This window comes from Rhinolophus hipposideros (genome assembly GCF_964194185.1).
Source record: "Rhinolophus hipposideros genome assembly, chromosome: 26".
NCBI lineage: Eukaryota > Metazoa > Chordata > Mammalia > Chiroptera > Rhinolophidae > Rhinolophus > Rhinolophus hipposideros.
In genome coordinates this window covers 21309988-21328644 of record NC_138072.1, presented here as the reverse complement: position 1 = coordinate 21328644, position 18657 = coordinate 21309988, and the positions used below count along the sequence as shown (strand labels likewise).

Here is an 18657-nt window from a genome sequence, read left to right as displayed (position 1 = left end):
TATACATATTACTATGTCTGTATGTTTTCAATTTTTCCTTAAAGTTATAATATTACAAATGAAAAAACCAGTCTGAGTAGAATTCTCATTGAGTAATATACTATTACTATGTAGGTATATTTTAGGAAAACAATTGGTATTTACAAATATCTGTATTAGAAAACTGGCTGTTTTCTGTAAAACGAATGTAGATACATATATCTTTTCTTTGTAGTACTTAGATGTGGTGACAACTAAATTTAGTCCTGAGTTTGGAAAACTAATGTCATTTTTCCTTCTTAGCTCTTTTACATCTGTATACGTCTCCTAGAAATAAGTAGGAAAAAAAACAACTACGGGCCTAGAGGAAAATGAAGGCATATATGTGCATATTACGTATTGTAGAAGAAAAAAAGCTATTATAATACAATCATGAGAAAAGGCTGTCATTTTAAGAACAAAAGAAAAGTTTTTGTGATTTGTTTTTCTTTGACATTCACTTCTCACAGTATTTAGTGTCTAGGGAACAGCTTACTGTTATTTTGCATGGGATATGAGCAGCTCATTGTATTAGGTTGATAAAAAAGTAATTGCAGTTTAAAAGGTTAAAAAATTGTAAGAACCACAATTACTTCTACACCAACCTAATAGCACTTTGCCATCTACCTGACCTGTTTTTAATCCACTCTTTTTACTAAATTTAGTTGTGTTGCTGTTTATATCACTGCATTTTTATGCAAAAGATGAAATGAAAAAAAATTAAAGCATTTTCAGGTTATAAATGTAAGATTATATACCTTTGTTATTTTTTGTGCTTAGATATGTTGTAAATTGAATCACGCATTAGAGCAGCATGTTTTCACAGAAAAAGGAAGAACTAATGTAAAAATATTCTTGAAGAATTTTGCTTGCTACAGCTTTTCTCTAGCATGTAGTTGGTATTTTGTTGTGACAAAACAGTGAATGTGTTTTTGTCTGTTTATTGTTCACATAACTCCAATCTTTATAAATAAGAGCTATTTTAAAATGTCTTTGAAATAATATATATTTAATATTTTTTCTCTTCTCCTTATGCCCCTACAGAAATTCATGATGAAGGTAAGACGTTGGATCACCTGCTCTATATGGAATGCTTTGTACATTTTCAGTTTGGTTTGCTTTTTGAGTTCATGGCACTTTTCTACACATTTTAAAAGTTTCTAAAAATGAAATCAAACTTTGGAGCTTTTAAATTTAAATATGTAAATCACATGTTTAGGTTTGTCAGCTTAACAAAGAACACTTGACATCTTTGGGTCATTTTGTAACTTGGTAAGTTTTATTTAGCCAATGTTAAGAATTTCATTGAAACAGATTTTAAAAATATGTCTCCATTTAGAATTTTCACTGTGGGGATTATATCAGCTGTTTTGTGTTTAAGCACTCTTGCATGAATATGAGGAAAAATATACCCTAGGAAATTAGAAGAGGCACTGAGAAGCTGCTACAGAATTACTCCAGGAGAAGTGAAAATAATTCAACTCCCTTTCATTTCTCAACCAAATTAGAAAAATATTTTGAAAGGTTTTAAAAGGAGACAGATTAAAAGAGAGTAAGGCACACTGTCACATCATTAATGAAAACGTAGTAGAAAGAGAGGAAGAGCAGGATGTCATTATTTGGGACAAAAAAAACAGTTTTTGTTTCAGTTTTATATATACCTACCACTTGTCTCATATAACAATCACAAAATTTTTTTTAATCCTAAAAGCCGATGAACAATGTATAGAGAAATTTACCGTAGTCAGTTAATAAAGGCTTCACATAGTTTAAAATTTCAAAAGAATGTCATTTTTAAAAGACATAAACTCTGAAAAGTGTTAGACCAAAATTCCGGTGCAGATGTAAAAGGCTGCTTAGAGGAAAGGGAGCAGAGTGTTCCTGTCTGTCCTGAGTGCTTAGCTGAGTGTGTCATTCACATTTCACAAGACTGAACCTGGAGTGCTGTGGATGTGACAATGGGATCTGGTCATCAATGTTAAGAATTTGACAGTTTGGACAGGATGACAGAGCACAGCAATAATTGGAAGCCATCAATTAATAAGGCCACTTCTTCCTTAATTTCAAATGACTCCAGCTCTTATTTTTCAGCAGAAAATATTATTATCATACTGGAAAGAGAGGAATTTCACCCCTCAGTTAGACAGCATGAAACTAAGGTGTTGGTTGGGAAAGTGTTATAAACAGCAGCAAGACATGAATATTTCTCTCCTTGAAAATATTAATAAGTAACTAATAAAATCAAGGTTGAAAAATTCAGTTTTTCTTACTATGTCTGCGTTTACTGTGCTCATTTAATCATCTCAACCGCTTACCCAGTGCTGTATCTCCTTCCCCTTGGAGAAGGATGAATGGGAGGGTTGCCTGAAACACATATTTCAGAATCTTGAATGATAGCAGATTCAGAAAAAATCAATGCAAATAGAAAGATGATGTAGAACCAGTTCAAACCAGGTGGGATTCCTAAAATAAGGTAATTAGGCTCTGATTCCTTTTAACTGCAAGGCCAGATGCCAGCTGACTTATTTTCGTGCCTGCCGTGCATTGCATCATTTTGAAACGTTAGAGTTTGATTAAGTAGAGGGCATGTGAATTATAAGAATTTAAACCACTTTAAAGGAAAAGGATGCTAAATTGTATTTAGCTTTCACCTTTCAGTCATTATTTGCTTTGGGTTTCATACCTGGACAGGTGTTGCATAGCCTCCTAGAACCAGAGAGATGCTAGCTTGTGGCGGGGGCCCATTTCTGCTGTTGGTGCTAATCAGTGATTAGTCCTGTCACTGGCCTGATCTGCTCCCTCAGGAGACTTTTGGTTAAGACACAGTCACAAGTGAGCCATCCATTGCCAAATGGCTGCCTTGACGATGTTCGGGCGAGCCACATTCATTTTGTAGTGAAGGCAGATTTCGCATTGTCCATTCACCATTCTGTGAATCAGTTATATAATTCGCTATAAAGGGGGCAGGCTGAGTACCACCTGCTCTTAGGGACCCTCAGGAAGACCAGAATGCCAGGCTCAGCAGTTCTGTGCTGGCAATCTTGTGCTGGTCACATCTGGGTGGGAAGATCATTCAAGGGTGATGTGAAGACTCAGCATGGACATATTTTTCTCCCGGAAACAACTCATTGCCCAGGTGTTACTATTAGTATTTGAAGCAAAACTTAAATATCTGATCATCATGAAAGAAGTTCCCTAGGGAAAATTTAGTTTTGTTGTTGTATATTGTGTTAACTTTGGGCAGTGCAGTTTAGTGTTACCTGCAGTGATAAACTCCTTTTAAGATTTCATTCTTATACGTCCAAAATGGCACGCTATGTTTTAGCAGTCAAAGGATATAGAAAAGTTCTTCTGTAGAGTCTAACTTATTAAAAAAACCCACAAAACTCTAGCATAATAAGGGTTTGAAATTATGAGAAATGTCCTACACTGATTAATGTAGCATTTTTGTACAGAAAACAATGATTAGAAGAACAGAAAACCTTAAAATATTTGGATGTTATATAGTTAGTAAATTAACTTTAAATAGCAATAATACTAGAGACATGTTAATAAGCAAACATATAGTATAAACATGTATTGAAAAACACAGAGCTAAAAAAAACCCAAACAGGAAAACACAGAGCTAGTATTTTTCATGTGTGTGTAAATCTCCTTAGTTGATCTTAACCATTACTACTCTCATTTTATGTATTACATTGTTTTGCTGTTACACGTTAAGCTTATGACAATAATACCTCAAATGTAGTTGAGGTATTATTGTATGTATGGTGATTTATTATTATTGTAGCATTATTATTGTATGGTGATTCACTTTCCTTATGGTGATCCTCTCCCCAGAGAGAGATAAGAGCTGAGTAAGTTATGCCTCATTATTGCATATTGTTCTAGATAAATGTAAATGAAAAATATTTACCTCAAAGCTTTTACTTACAATATGGGTTCCCTAACTGGACATTTTTGGCAAGATCTTGGAAAGCTAGAGGCATAGAAATGCTTAATAATACTAAATTAATATTACAATAATTTGTGGAAAACTTGAGGCAAGATTTTTTAGACACATGCTGCAGTGTTGCTTAGGTTTTGTTCGAATGCATTCTGGACTTTTTTTATCCACTAGGGTTCATGAGTTTGTTTTTCATGTACACTATTATGTAACGTTAACACTGTCGGTCCTTTCAAGCATAATGAAACGAAACCCTTGCACAGTCTGAAAAAAATATTTTACTGATATTTTTAGAAAGTAAAATTTTACCTTTTATTAAATGATGCGTGACTCTGCAATAGCAGAAATATTTAGAGGGAGGAGTTTGGAAATGGTAATTGTTATTGTTTTTTATCCCTTACGAGAGCAATGGCCCCTTTGAGACTACAGTAGTCTAGCAGAATCTGACGTCAGAATTCTGGTTCTACATACAAAAAAAAAAAAAAAAAAAAAAGAAGAATTCTGGTTCTACAGAGGGACCAGGAAGGGCTGGTGACAACTCAGGACTGCACAGGCTCCACCAGTCACAGGAGGAGGGCTGGGGGTGGCGGACTGACAGGTGCGTTTTCAGGGACAGAGGGGGCGTAAGTCACACTTGGAAATGTGTTTCAAGGACGTGTAAGTTCGTAATTTGACCAAAAGGACCTGACAATCTCTCATATAGTTGGAGGTATTAAGAAATAGATAAAGAATTAGTTCTTGAGCTTTCATTTTTCTTTGCTGATACGCATAGTTGTGCAAATGGTTTGGAGGAAATTAGATGGGAGTCAGTAAAATTGTTGAGTGAATGAATAATTAGAGTTTACAGAGGAAACTCTCATTCTCAAGGCAGAGGAAACAGGCTGTGAGCTCGTTCTGTGCAACACCCCCCGTGTCGGGTACTGTACCTCTCAGACAGTAGACAGCAAAAAATATTTTTTGAATAAATAGGAAAGTGTTTCTTTTGTGAGTTATTTACTGGAGAATTAGCAGGACTAGTTAAAGTGTAGGTGGCATTCATGTGTACTTAAGCTTTAAGTATTACATAAAATTTAATTTCCTAATTCTCCCTTTAACTGGTGCAATTGGAAGCACTGCTTACTTTACCCTTGTTTGAGATTCCAAGGAACAATTAACACGTTATTATGTTGGTGCAAAAGTAATGGCGGTTAAAAAGGTTAAAAATAATTGCAAAAACCCTCATTAGTTTTGCACCAACCTAATAACTTCTGAAAACACCAGGATTACATTTTCCAAAGTGTGATGTTGAAGGCAGGCCGCCAGCCGCCAGCTTGCTGCCCCGTTAGCTTAACTGACTCTTATCTAGTTGGTCCTGGCTGGCTTCCCAAAGGTTATGGTCAGCTCATTGTGTGTGTATAGGTTTAAGTTTGAGTAGCTAGAGGAAAATGGACCCTGTTCCAGTGGAATGAATTACCACTGCTGTTTATAGATCTGTCACCCAGCAGTGATGATTTTCTCATTGAAATTGCTCAAGGGGAGCCCTACAGCCCACCTGAAGTAGGACATTGTAGAATCTTGAAGTAATAGCCCCAGAAGTGGCTAGCCAGTGTTTGGTACAACCATCTTCATAAAGTACCAGTAGCTTTCTACATCTGAGGAAGTCCATAAATACTTGTTCACTTAAATTAAAACAAAGACCTGGCCACATTTAACAAGAGAATTGATGTGATTGATCAAATCAAAAACCACAGAAAAGAACCAATTACCCTTTTGGGTGCATTCCACACACATAATCCTTTTGAAAAATGTTTGTTGAATGAACAAGTTACCCAACCTGCCCAGAAGTAGAAATGACACCATTTACTTTTTCTGAATCAGAGTCAGCTGGAGAAATATCATTTAAAATGACGTCAGAGGAAAAGTACTGCAGCCCATGGGGCAGAAATTACATTTACTTTGGGTTAAGTGACACAATTAGTAACAAAATTAATTTAGTGTGGGTTATTTGCATACTTTTATAAGAGTTCTGTTCAAACTAAATCTGTGGCATTAATTAGCATTTAAGTGGTGAGGAAATCTCTACTTTAAAATCTGTAACTGTCTAATTGGGTAAAATCTATAGTTGAAAGAAAATTCAGACACTAAAATATCTCCTCTTAACTTAACCAGTTTGAACTTTTATAAACTGGAGGTGCCAGAAAATGTACACCTTTCAAGAGATGTTATCTCTGTATTACTTTTCGAAGTTGAACTGAATTACGGTAACAATGTGTGGTATGATGTTCCCTCAAAAGATGACACTATTCAAATGAATGCTCGTGTCATTCATTGTATTATGATTTTAATGCCGTTTTTTCCTGTCTTAAAATGCATATACATCTTTGGGCACCCTCTGTATGTTTCATAGATATACTGATATGTATGATCATATAAACATAAGAAATGCATAGGCCACGCTTCACAGTGAAAGGAACACTTAATACTTTTCAGTTAAATCTTTCATTTTTAAAAAATTTTGTTCTGACTGGTGTCACTCTCAATCGTCACTAACGTTCAGCTGGATTTCATAACTTTGAACTTAGATCTGATATGAAAAGTTAAGCTCCTGTCAGAGTAACCCAATTACACAAGGTACATGAAATTGTTTTTCTTATAATTTGTATACCTTTTTGTATATATTTTAAGAATGATTCTGAGAGCTTGCAAACGTAACATGTAAATAATGTTACCTTAAGAAATTATATGGAACAGTAGGGAGGGAATCTATTTTTAGTAAAAAGAGTATAATAGTATTGATATTAAAGTAGTTTATTCTGTATTTCCTAAGGTATATATAGGTCAAGATCGTGAGTCTCATCCTTAAAATCCTTAAAGAACTCCTTTGCCTACAGAAAAAAAAATGCGAACGCCATGGTGTAACTTTCTGTGCCTTCCACAGTCAACTTGATTTAATTTTGTGGATCCTGTTAAGTTTCTCTCCACCCAAACAGCAGTCACGGTCCCTTCCTCCTTCTTCATGGGATTGTAAACCATTCTTCCTCCTTCATGGGATTGTAAACCATGGCCTGGACTCAGGGTCCTCATCCATCCTGGACCCGCTCCCACATCAGGTTTTCATTCAACGTCGTTAACTGAGTGTTTTGTGCTGAGAACTCTGGCCCCTGTCCTTGAGAACAACCCAGTCTGGTCCAGGAGAGAAAGGTGCTTATGGTGCAGAGCGATAGGCCAGGTGCTGTGCATGACGGGGCTGCAGGTACCGTGCATACCTGCGGCTGCAGGACTGCTGAGGGGACAGTTAACTTTGAGGGAATCAGATGAGGTTTCGTGGAGGATGTAGTCTTTATCCTGGATTTTCAAGCCCAGTTTATAAGCCAGAAAAGACTACAGAGGATGGGAATGCCATGTTCTCAGACCCAGCAGCAGGAAGCAGCATGGCATATTCAGGGCGGGATAAGTGTGTGTGGTTGGAACACAGGAGCTTGTTGGGGAGGTTGGGGAGGAGGCTAGGAAGGGCTGAGTCTAAATGTTCTCTATGCTCGTGCTACTCAAAGTGTGGCCCCAGAACCACAGCACCGCACCACCTGGGACCTTTTCAAAATGCAACTTCTCTTACCCCAGACCTACTGAGTCAGAGTCTCAGGCCCAGACCCAGGATTCTGCTTCAACAAGTTCTCCAGGTGATTCGTAAGCACGCTAAAATCTGAGAAACATTTCTCTGTTTTACCTGAAGGAATTTGGAGTTTTCCTATAAACAATTGGATGGTATGGAAGGTTTTTAAGCCGGCAGAGGATGTGATCAATTTTGAGTTTTAGGAAGACTCATTCATTGAAAAAATATTTAGTGCTTACTGCGTGCCTGGCACTTTGCAGTGGTGCAGTGGTGACCAAAGTGCCATAGTGCCTGCCTGATGCAGACCCCAGTGCAACGGGAATTACAGACGATAAATAACTATGAATAAATAATTACAAATTATGGCAAGTATTTATTGAAATCAGCTCATTCTTCAAGACCTAGATCAACTGCTCACCCTACAATATGGGTTTCCTTGGGAGCTTTATTCCACTTACACATCTTTGTCTATAATAGCTCTTAACTTTTCCTTGAGAACAAGACATTTTATTGACTGTTGACTTAGTTAACTTTACTCTTTTGGTTTTTCTTTTCTCGTCGACCCTTCTCCTCCCTCCCCAGTCTGCTCAAGGTGGAGGTCATCGGACTCTCCTCTATGGACACGCCATCTTGCTGCGCCATTCCTACAGCAGCATGGTGAGTAGACGTTGGTTTCCTTTCCCATGTGGTCATGCTGATCCATTTGGGCATTCGAGGTCAGGAAACGTTGGTAATAGCATCTCAGCGATGATATCAGTGAGCTTGGGTTCCTGTGTTCTTTAATATCTTTGTACCCTGTTTTCTCATTTATAAGATGAAGATTAGCTTAGATGACCTTTAAAGTCCTTCAGTTTTTTCATTATATGAGCATGACCTCTATTTTTAGGATCTTACTTTTGACAGACTAGTTTTAGGAAAAGTGTTAAGAGTAAAATAAGGTACGTTTCTCATTTATGATTTTGTTTTAAACAGTTTATTTATTAAAGAATTAAAATATCCTCACTTAAAGATAATACAAAAAAAAAATCTGCCTGTGATTCCACTGTCAATTTTCCACTTCTTTTCCTTCTTAACTGGGTGTTGGCTTTCTTCTTCCCTGTCAGCTCCTCCTTTCACCCAATTATGCAGATTATCCATTAGGTGCCGCTGAGACATGGTTTACTCATTCTCCAATATATGTACTTATATATACTTATGTATATTTTTATTCTTATCTAAAGTAGGTAAAAATATATCAAAGTTTTATTCCTTGTTCTAAAGTTTCATTAAATTGTAAAAACAATACATTCGTTCTACAAGGATTTGAAATTATAGAAGAAAAAATTCTTTATGATCACACTAATGAGAGAAAACTGTTAGAGATTTAAAACGTTTTTAACCCTTTCTGTTCTTAATTTTTTTCATAATTGAGATCTTACTACATAACCAAATTTATATACTGATTTTTTTTTACATATTATCACAGCTTAAGCATTATCCATATCATTTAAATTCTGAATCAACCAAATTTTAGTGACTACATGATAGTTCAGTATCTGAAAGTAAAATGTAATTCATTAGTCCTTTTAAGGAGATGATTCTCAAAATCTGTAAACTGTTCCAGAACAGGAGACTAAGCATAGACTCAGTACCAATACTCAAAACAAACAAACAAACAAACAAACAAACAAAAAATCACAAAAAAACCTGCCAGTCTCCATCATGAATATTGACGTGAAAAATTTGGTTAGTGGGATTCAAAAGAACATGAAGAGAAATACAAGAAAACTATAGATATGATTGTAATAACGACTTAGTACCATTTCTATTTATGTGCAAAATCATGTAAATAGGTCAAGTAAGAAAAATTATGATCATTTTAACAGGTGGTGAAAACATTTTAAAACTCAATACCTATTTCTATTAGAAACTAAGCATTAATGATTATTTCTCCAATGATAAAGGGAATATCAATGTCAGGTTAATAGCCAACATCATCCTTAATTGTCAAATACTGAAGCTATTCTTGGCTGAATAAAAAGAAAGAAAAACAAGAAATATGCTATTTAACATTGTATGGAAATCATGACTGACACAGCAACTATGAAATAAAATAAACACTAATAAAGTGGCTAGATAAAAGACAAAACAGATTATAAAACAACCTGTTTTCATGTAGTAATCACACATTAGAACTTCATGGAAAGAATTCCATTTTCAATAGCAATCAAAACACATAAACTGTGTGAAATAAAAAATGTGAGTATCTGTTTTAAGAAAACTGCTCTCTGTGCATAGCAGACAGTGTAGAGCCTGCATCCGGCTGGAAGATCTGGGTTGGGGCTCAGCTGCCCACGTGCTGCACACACAGCCTTGGATCCCCGGCTGAACCTCTGCCTGTAATTGCATCTGAAAATTTCCCATTCATTTAATTACTATTATTTAGCACCTACTGTGTGCTAGGCACTGTTGTAGGTGATGGATATTGTAGTAAATAGACCAAGTCCTGTCCTTATAGAACTTTATTACCATGTGGTGGAAGAATTACAGTATCTACATCACAGTTGCTGTGGACATTAGAGGAGGAGAGAATGCACATTAGTAGTTACAGTGCCTCATATGGTAATATTATTGAGAAAATTTACAGAAGACTTTAATGGGATCACTTATGTGTTTGCCTGGGAAGTCAGTATTGTAAAATTGTAACTTATTCTCAGATAAAGGCAGAATACATTTAGAGCAAAATACATTTTGCTCTAAAGTCTGTAAACCTGAGGGACTACCATGGGCTGCCTGTCTTGAGGCCAGACTCACATTGTTAAATTAACTAAGAACATGGGGTGAGGGGAACCTTTGAAGCATCTTTTCTATAACTGTGGGAGCCAGTGCTTTGCAGTCAGGAGACAGACTCAGAGTCTCCAGGTTAATTTGCTTTTACGTCCCATGGCACCAACTCCCACCTGGCACGCCAGGTGTGGGATACCTGTCCCATCAGTTCATCTCCTGCATCCTTACACTCACAGACACCCACTGAGCTGGGTGAACCCTCTTCCCCAGCAGGAATTTTCTAGGCTTTGCATTAATTGTCCAGCGATTCTGCGAGGTGTGGGCTTGCTCAGACCCCAGCGTCGTCTCCGTCCTCTTTGCAGGGCTCCAATTCTTGCTGACAGTGTACCTGGTGGGTGTATATGAGCTCATACCACATTCACCTGTGTCTCCTCTTTCTTGTAACACTTAACAAGATTGGAGCGGCGATATGGGAATTGGCCTGAAAAATTATTCCAAACATTATGTCCAAGAATATACAGTTAGGAAAACTTAAGAGGGAGGAAAGAAGTAAGGAGATGATGGAGTTGCAAGAGTTGGATTAATATTAGGGTCACACCCATGTGTGTACACATGATAAAACCTCACTTCAGTGAGACTACATTGTGTGTACCCAAATCAATTCTGGGTGAATTTCAGAGTTAAAAATTTTTAAAAATGAAAATACAGTTAGAAAGTAAAAGTGAATAGCTTTCTAATTTCCGTTTGGGAGGAATATTTCTAAGTGTCAGGTCAGGTTGTGCTTCTGCTTCTTATCATGAATATTATATGGAGTGAGGGATGTACGAACGCATTCCATTACCTGTCTTCTTCTACAGACAGAACACATTGCCCTAGCCTTTTTTTTTTTTTTTTCATCCCAGTCTTTCTATGACGGGAGCAAGCCCGCGTTTCCTTGAGAACATCGCCCGTGATGAATGCTGTGTAGGTCCTCTCCTACCTCAGTGATCAGCCTGGGCTTCATGCAGACACAGCCACATTTGAAGGGAAAGGCTGACACAGCGGAGACAGGCTGATACCGCATTATGTGTCACGGTTAGATTTGCACAGGCCTGTGAATGTTTTGTGACAGCTGCTGACTCTGTCTTTTAGTACCTGTGCTGCCTGTCCACCTCCCAGTCTTCAACGGATAAACTGGCCTTTGATGTCGGCTTGCAAGAGGATACCACAGGTGAGCACGTTGGGCAGTGGGGAAGTTGTGAGCAGAGACAGCATGACAGGTAGTGGGTTGGCGGAAGCCAGGAGACGATCGAACGCACATTAGATGGATGTCCTTCTGGATGCAGTCAGGGAAAAAACGAATGTCTTTCTAAGGAAAGTTTTTAGTGGAGGTAGGAGGTGTACATTATTTTTATTGCTTGTCATTGCCGTGTAATTAGCTGGATGCTCAAACTAAACTTCAAACCTTATTCTTCTAATGGATTGGGATAGAAAACATGATTTATTGTCTGTTAACCATATAGATATGTCCTGATTAGTTTATGAAGTATTACTGCATAGCTCTTTCATCTTAAAAATATTTTTAAGTCTAAAAATGTAATATACTCAATGTCAACATTCAAACAAAAAGGTCAAAAGTGAAAGTCTTCTTCATTTCTTTGTCCACAGAACATCGAGCTACATATCTATCCAAACAGCTATGTACTTACATATTTTTGAAACAAATTACATCTATCTATCTATCTATCTATCTATCTATCTATCTATCTATCTATCGAGAGAGTGTTTATCCATTCAAAGAATTAAAATAGGAGGACATAAGCTTTGTGTTTTTATTCTCAATGCTCTGACTTTACACTATATACACCTCTGTACAATCTGCCTATTTTATCTTTTACTATGAGCATGCATGACTTTTGGAATTAAAAATAAAAGACCAAGTAGAATAAACAATGGGAGGAAATAGACCAATTCTTATTCAGTTGTTCCTTTCATGGGTGGGATCAAGCTATCCTTCACAGACCCCTTACATTTTAAAATACTTTCTCATACTCTAAATTTTTCACAGACTACAAATGCCTAAAAATAAAGCTCCATTTACCAACCTAATGAACTTGTTAGTGGATCAACACATTGCCTTTTACGTGAAATTCTCAGAATCCCAGGCATCAAAAAAATAAATCTGTTACTCTGATTCTTACTCATTTTTTGTAGGCTCAGTAAATTCTCTGCATGTTTGCTAGTAATTTTAAAGTTTTCTCATTGTAATTAATTTGCTTCTGCATATAATTACATAAAAAAGAAAGTTTTCAATTCTCTCTCTCAAAAGAAGTACAAGACATGAACGATATATAAGTTGTGTCCACACATTGAGATGATTGTAAAATTGTCAAAACAGCAAGGACGTCCCTCTCCCCACACCCAGATGCCCTGCACTACTGCCTCCCAGAGCTCTCTACTGCCTCTGAGTTACAGAAGTATTTATTATATTTATCGTTTGTGGTGTGTCTGCCTGATCAGAACTGAACTCACAAGACAGATACTATTTTTTCCCCTGTTTATTGATGTATCCCCAGGTGCTATTGCAATGATTGACAAATAGTGGGTGCTTTATAAATGTTTCAGTGAATAAATGAAAAGCTCCCTACTACTCTAAAAATGTGAACTGAGTGAATGAAGATTAGAAATTCTATACCATAACATTCAAGTAAGACTGTGGTTTGTGTAGGAAAAGCAGCTCAGGGCAGAGATGACATCATGATTGTAAACATGCTTAAGAAATATTATTTGCTAATTCATTGACTCATTTATGCAAAATGAATTTTTATTGAGTATCAGTGCATTGAAAACAAAAATGCTGGTATCTGGGAAAATCCCAGTGAACAAAATATGAAAGGTCCCTGATATTATGGAATTTACATTGTGGCATTGGGGAATTAGAAGAAAAAAAATTAAGTGTTATGGAAAAATAATAAAGCTGGGCACAAGGAGAGAAGGAAAATTATTAGATAACATATCACTAAAACTATCTTATTTTTGGATAGAACTTACATTTAGGGTTGAAAGGAATTATGAACAGAATGAAGTATTGTATGCTAAATTTGTATCGTAGATAGTAGGACTGAGGAATGGATAGATAATTTGTGTGGCTTATGCTTGACTTGTTCTAGAAGAAATTATTTGATTATACCTAGATATTTTTATAATATGTACTTCTATAATAGGATTCTCTTATATTTCACTCTTAGGTTAATATAATAGAAACTACCACATTTTAAAATAAAATAAGGCACAGGATAGTAAAAGTTAGGTAATAATTGCACCCATTTTAAATCAGCATCTAAAAAAAGTAGAGCTCTTTAAATTGCTATAATGCAACTGTCACATCACAAAACACCAAGCCCTTTTGAAAACCAACTGGCGAAAAAGTAGATGTTGTTACAGATTGCATTATGAATACCGTACTAACTAACGTGATTATATAAAGAACGAAGTCAGGTCCACATGACTGGTGAGTTTGACCTTATGTGAACATATATTTTTAAGCAATTCTTGGTACCACCCTTCTCAAAATATCTCACCCACTTGTATGAGCAGCTTTTGCATTTCAGTGTGTCTTATCCTAAGCCAGTTTGGTCTAATTCTTTTGATTTTCACAGTCTAAGAGACTAATTTGCATTAAATTTGAAATTTCTAAAAGTTATGTGACTAGGACAATGTCATTTTAAGGAGACTGATCCTGAAGACTTATTTCATTTCCCTCTTTTGTTTTGGAGTCACTGGCAAAGAAAATCAATTTTAAACTAAGAGGCACCTCTTTATGTTTTCACTTCCCCTCCTTCTGCAGGCGAGGCTTGTTGGTGGACTATACATCCTGCTTCTAAACAGCGGTCAGAAGGAGAGAAAGTCCGAGTTGGAGATGACCTCATCTTAGTGAGCGTGTCCTCTGAAAGGTACTTGGTAAGTGTAGAAACAGGACCATGGACTTGGTGATATGATAAATGACAGGTCAATAAAATTATCCCTTTAAAGTTTAGATTGCTCATTATCTAGGAAAATTGCTTAGAAACAAGCCTGTATCTCTATTTGATGAGCTATTAATAACTCCCTAAGTAGGGGAATGATGTCACATGTGTGAAAGTGTGGCATACCAGGTTCGTTTAGACAGGCTTCCCTTGTGCCCTTTATATGCATGTTCATCATACAAGTAGTGCCTGTACTGGATTATTTTATGATTAGCATGTAAATGACGTCCAATCAGGAGTTCAAAATTCCAGGGACTTCATTTTGCATCTAATGAGAAAACTGTATAATGAGGTTGTGGTTACCTATTTTGATATTTATGAAAGCAAATTATTATTTGAGAAACACTTGCCATGTTAAGAAAGGAGGAATAGACTAAATAAAGAGCAATTAAGTCTGTCAGGGTCATTGCCTTATGTCAAAAGGTAGGGGCTGGAAATGGGAGAATGAAGAAACGTTTATGTTAATCATTGAAGGTATTTTTTATTTATGTGGTAAGGCCAATATATATTTAATTGAACTTATTTAGAATCATATTTTTGCTAAAGAATAATCATATATAGAAGTTCACAGATTGAAATCAATAGAAGTGCGAGATGCCAGTGCAAAATACTATTTTTACCTTAAGGTTGAAAAAGTAATTAAACAAATATAAAATGAGGCATTGTAAAATTTATGTGAATACCCGCACAAAAGAATCCCAGGCATCATAGCATATGATGATTGAAATAAAATCAGAAATAGAGCGTGAGCATTGTTCCAGTGGAGCCCACGCTGGCTCATAGTAAGTGCATTCACACTGGCATAAATCAAAACATGTTCGCGTGACTGACTTAGGGTTATATAGGTAGTTGGTACCCCTTTGAACACGGGAATAAGGTGGGTTTGGGGGTATTGCAAGTCAGGTTTTGCTTACTGGCCCATTCAGTTTCAATTTTGAAATGTTTCTAGGAAGAACACGTTTGTTTCCCTTGCTTTGTGGAAGGAGTAGTGGTGAAGATGGAACTGGTGGACAACTTTCATGGAACTTACAGAATCTTCTAGTAGGCCATCGGATGGGGCATAGCTGCAGGGAGGGCATAACTGCCCCATGAGGGCTGCAGCATGTCTCTCCTTTTGTTTTTGGACCAGTGTGGGCGCCATCAGGCACCAAGCACATTCTAGGACTATGCGAGAGTGTCAGTTGGTCAAATAGCATTTATGAAGCCCTTACTGTGTGCATGTGCTGTAACGTATTGTGATCAGGCCATACACATTTTGAGTTGTAGTTTTACTTGGAAACGAATAGCAGTAAAAATAATTCATGCATCCTTTTCAATATATACATTTTACATGCCTTATTTTGATTTTGGCATAAGTGCATGTTTGTTTGTTTTTTTTTCTGCACAACGTGTACTTTCCACCACATAGCGGAGTTTATTTGACAGGATGGCATCCTCATGCTCTGAAGGAGTAGAAAACTCAGAATCTCCCAGAGGCCAGGCCTTCTGGCATTAATTCTGCCACTAAGTGCCTGAGGGAGTCACTTCCCTGAGTTCCGGCTCCCTCACTTGCAGAACGGAGGTGATTATACTTGGCACCAAGCCTATTGGGATGAAGCAGTGAGGTCATGGATTTGAATATGATTTGAATGAAAAGCACTGCACAAATAATAGCAGTAATCATAAAGCATGGGGTTCACCTTCTATCACCTCTGGAAAGAGAGAAACTTCATGATTAATTAAAATTCACAAATAATTTTCCAGCTCCATTTCAGTCAATTTATTTAACTTCCTTTACTGGCAACCGTTGATACAGAGCTATAAATAGTGGCCAACCAGATTGTTAAAATTTCACTTTCACTGGGTGATGATAGTGCTTTTCGTGTCATCTCTGTGGTCTCAGCTTAGAGTAGAAACAAAAGGAGAGACCAAGGACACATGACACTTGGTTTCTACCCTCACAGAATTATTGGAGAAACAAGCCAAATGCATGTAGATCTGTAAGCAGATATTATAAGATGGTAAATAAGTAAGTAAGTGTTACAGTTTAGGTTAGAGATGCTGGAGGACGTCCCTATGGGTATAAAGATGGTTAATTATTATCTCATGTTTCCACTGGGGTTGGTTAGTTGTGAGTACAGAGGATTATGTTGATGGATTCAATGCCTTCAATGATGCTTAGTGAGAAGGATATAGAGAGAATGAAAGGGCAGGAAGTGGAATTAGTGAACAGCAGCTGGGACCATTCACATACTGAACCCTGAATAACCAAAAATGGTGTGTGTCTGTCTGAATAACCAAAAATGGGCTGTATATGTGTCTGTCTATCTATCAATCATCTGCCTATCTATCTATCTATCTATCTATCTATCTATCTATCTATCTATCTATCTATCATTTACCTACCCACCTACCTACCTACCTGTCAGTATGCAGACTGGTAAGTATGAACCTGAGTCAATAACATCACCTCTTACAACCCTCAGTGTCGCTTACAGTGCAACACGGGCAGTGAGAGAACACGAAGGGGCGGTGAAGGGTTAAGAAAGAAACAGAAATCAAGAAAGTTTTGAAACAGAGGCCAAGGGTCTCACAGCCTCAAAGGACTGAGAGCCCCGAATCGGGCCCCCTTGTGGCTTTTATTGATGCATACACAAGGAAGCAGCATTGTATTTTCTATGGTCTGTGAGGCTCATACACCATACCAGAAAACTGGTGCAAACCGATCACCCTTGCCTGTTGAAAGTCCCATGATGTATAAATAATTATTGTTTGTACCTCCCCAGGGGACAAAACCTTTATGTTGAAAACTCACTGAGATGGAAACCTGATGTTATCACATCTAGAATCACTTCCCAAGCAGGTTGTGGGAAGGAATATAGCCACAGAGGCAGACGCTCTCCTTATACGGGGGAAGGTAGGGGTCTTTGCCCACCTCTATCAACCCCGTGGATTCTCCTGGTGGTCCCCACATGACTGTGCCTGTCTTAGGTTGTTCCTCTCTTGAGGAATCTTACCTGTCATTGGCTAGCCAGCCATCTTTTGGGGGTCAAACAGAGAGACATGAGGTGTAAGCACAAAAGTGAAGCAAAGTCCCTGAAAGGAATAGTCTCACAGACTCTTATTCTTTAGGGGTAGGCACGAGGGGACAGACGGGCAGGCAGCTACGTGACAACACCTCAGTTTCTCAATTTCTTCACCTGCAGTGCAGGACACTAAGGGACCTAACTCACAGGGATGTTAAGAAGATTAAATGCTTTAATCCAAACAAGACTCTTAGCTGTGTGAATGGTTCATGTAAAAATTGCTTAGCAAGTTGCTGTGATTATTTACCTGAGAGATTTAGGCCTATGGAGAATGGTTAAGGAAACTACAGATACTTAGGCAAAAATGAGAAAGTTGGGAAGGGAGGAATGAAGGGAATATTATAACTGATTGTGAATTAAGTTCTATCACATGAAAGCAAGATGCTGATGTGGTTAAGAACAAATTAAGAAATTTGGTGGAAAACACATTATTTAAAACTACTAAAAATAAACATTTCTAGTCATTGATTTTGTAACTTCAGTCATTCGTGTCTGTTGATCTTTGATCCATTTTTCCTTCACTGAGAGTGATGATTAAACTGTCTAATTGTGCATTGGCTGCTCTAACACAGATTCCCACTGTTGGGATGCTAAATGATTAAAACCGACTTAAAGGACTGATTTTTGTCAGTATAGGTGTCTCATGGAGCCCCAAGCACTGCATCTGATTGCTCCCCCTCTTCTGTTTCTATGTTCAAACTCGACTTACCTTTTTCTAGGAATGAAGTGTCTTATCACTAGAAATGGTTGTAAACCACTCGTCCAAACAAAGTCTTTCCTCATCTTGCTGTTTCATATTCTAATATGAAATGATACCTTCATTCTCTTTTTAGGATTTCCAAGAGGAAAAGTAATTCTTCTGACCCTATTGGAACTACTTATGTTTTCTTTAAAGAAGACTTTATCTTCTGTATCTTGGCTATTGTAAATAATGCTGCAGTGAATATAGGGCTGCATGGATCTCTTCAAATTACTGTTGAAGTTGAATTGCTGGATCACATGGTAGTCCCATTTTTAGTTTTTTGAGGAACCCCCGTACTGTTTTCCATAGTGGCTGCACCATTTTACATTCCCACCAACAGTGCACGAGGGTTCTCTTTCAAGCCATTCTAACAGGTATGAGGTGACATCTCATTGTGGTTTTGACTTGCATTTCCCTGATGATGAGTGGTGTTGAGCATCTTTTCATGTGCCTATTTGGGAAAATGTCTATTCAGATCCTCTGCTCATTTTTCAATAGGATTGTTTGGGTTTTTGCTATGGACTTGT

The 18657-nt window shown here is 37.3% G+C and overlaps 1 protein-coding gene across 4 annotated transcripts in view; it reads left to right on the top strand.

Annotated features, from left to right (window-relative positions):
* Positions 1–18657, top strand: part of RYR2 (ryanodine receptor 2) — a 567940-nt gene that overhangs the window by 226045 nt on the left and 323238 nt on the right. For all 4 annotated transcript variants that reach the window (XM_081039034.1, XM_081039033.1, XM_081039032.1 and 1 more), the window contains exons 5-8: positions 1063–1077; positions 8136–8210; positions 11451–11529; positions 14146–14258. In XM_081039034.1, coding sequence (XP_080895160.1) covers positions 1063–1077; positions 8136–8210; positions 11451–11529; positions 14146–14258 — 282 coding nt within the window. The remainder of the gene's footprint in view (positions 1–1062; positions 1078–8135; positions 8211–11450; positions 11530–14145; positions 14259–18657) is intronic.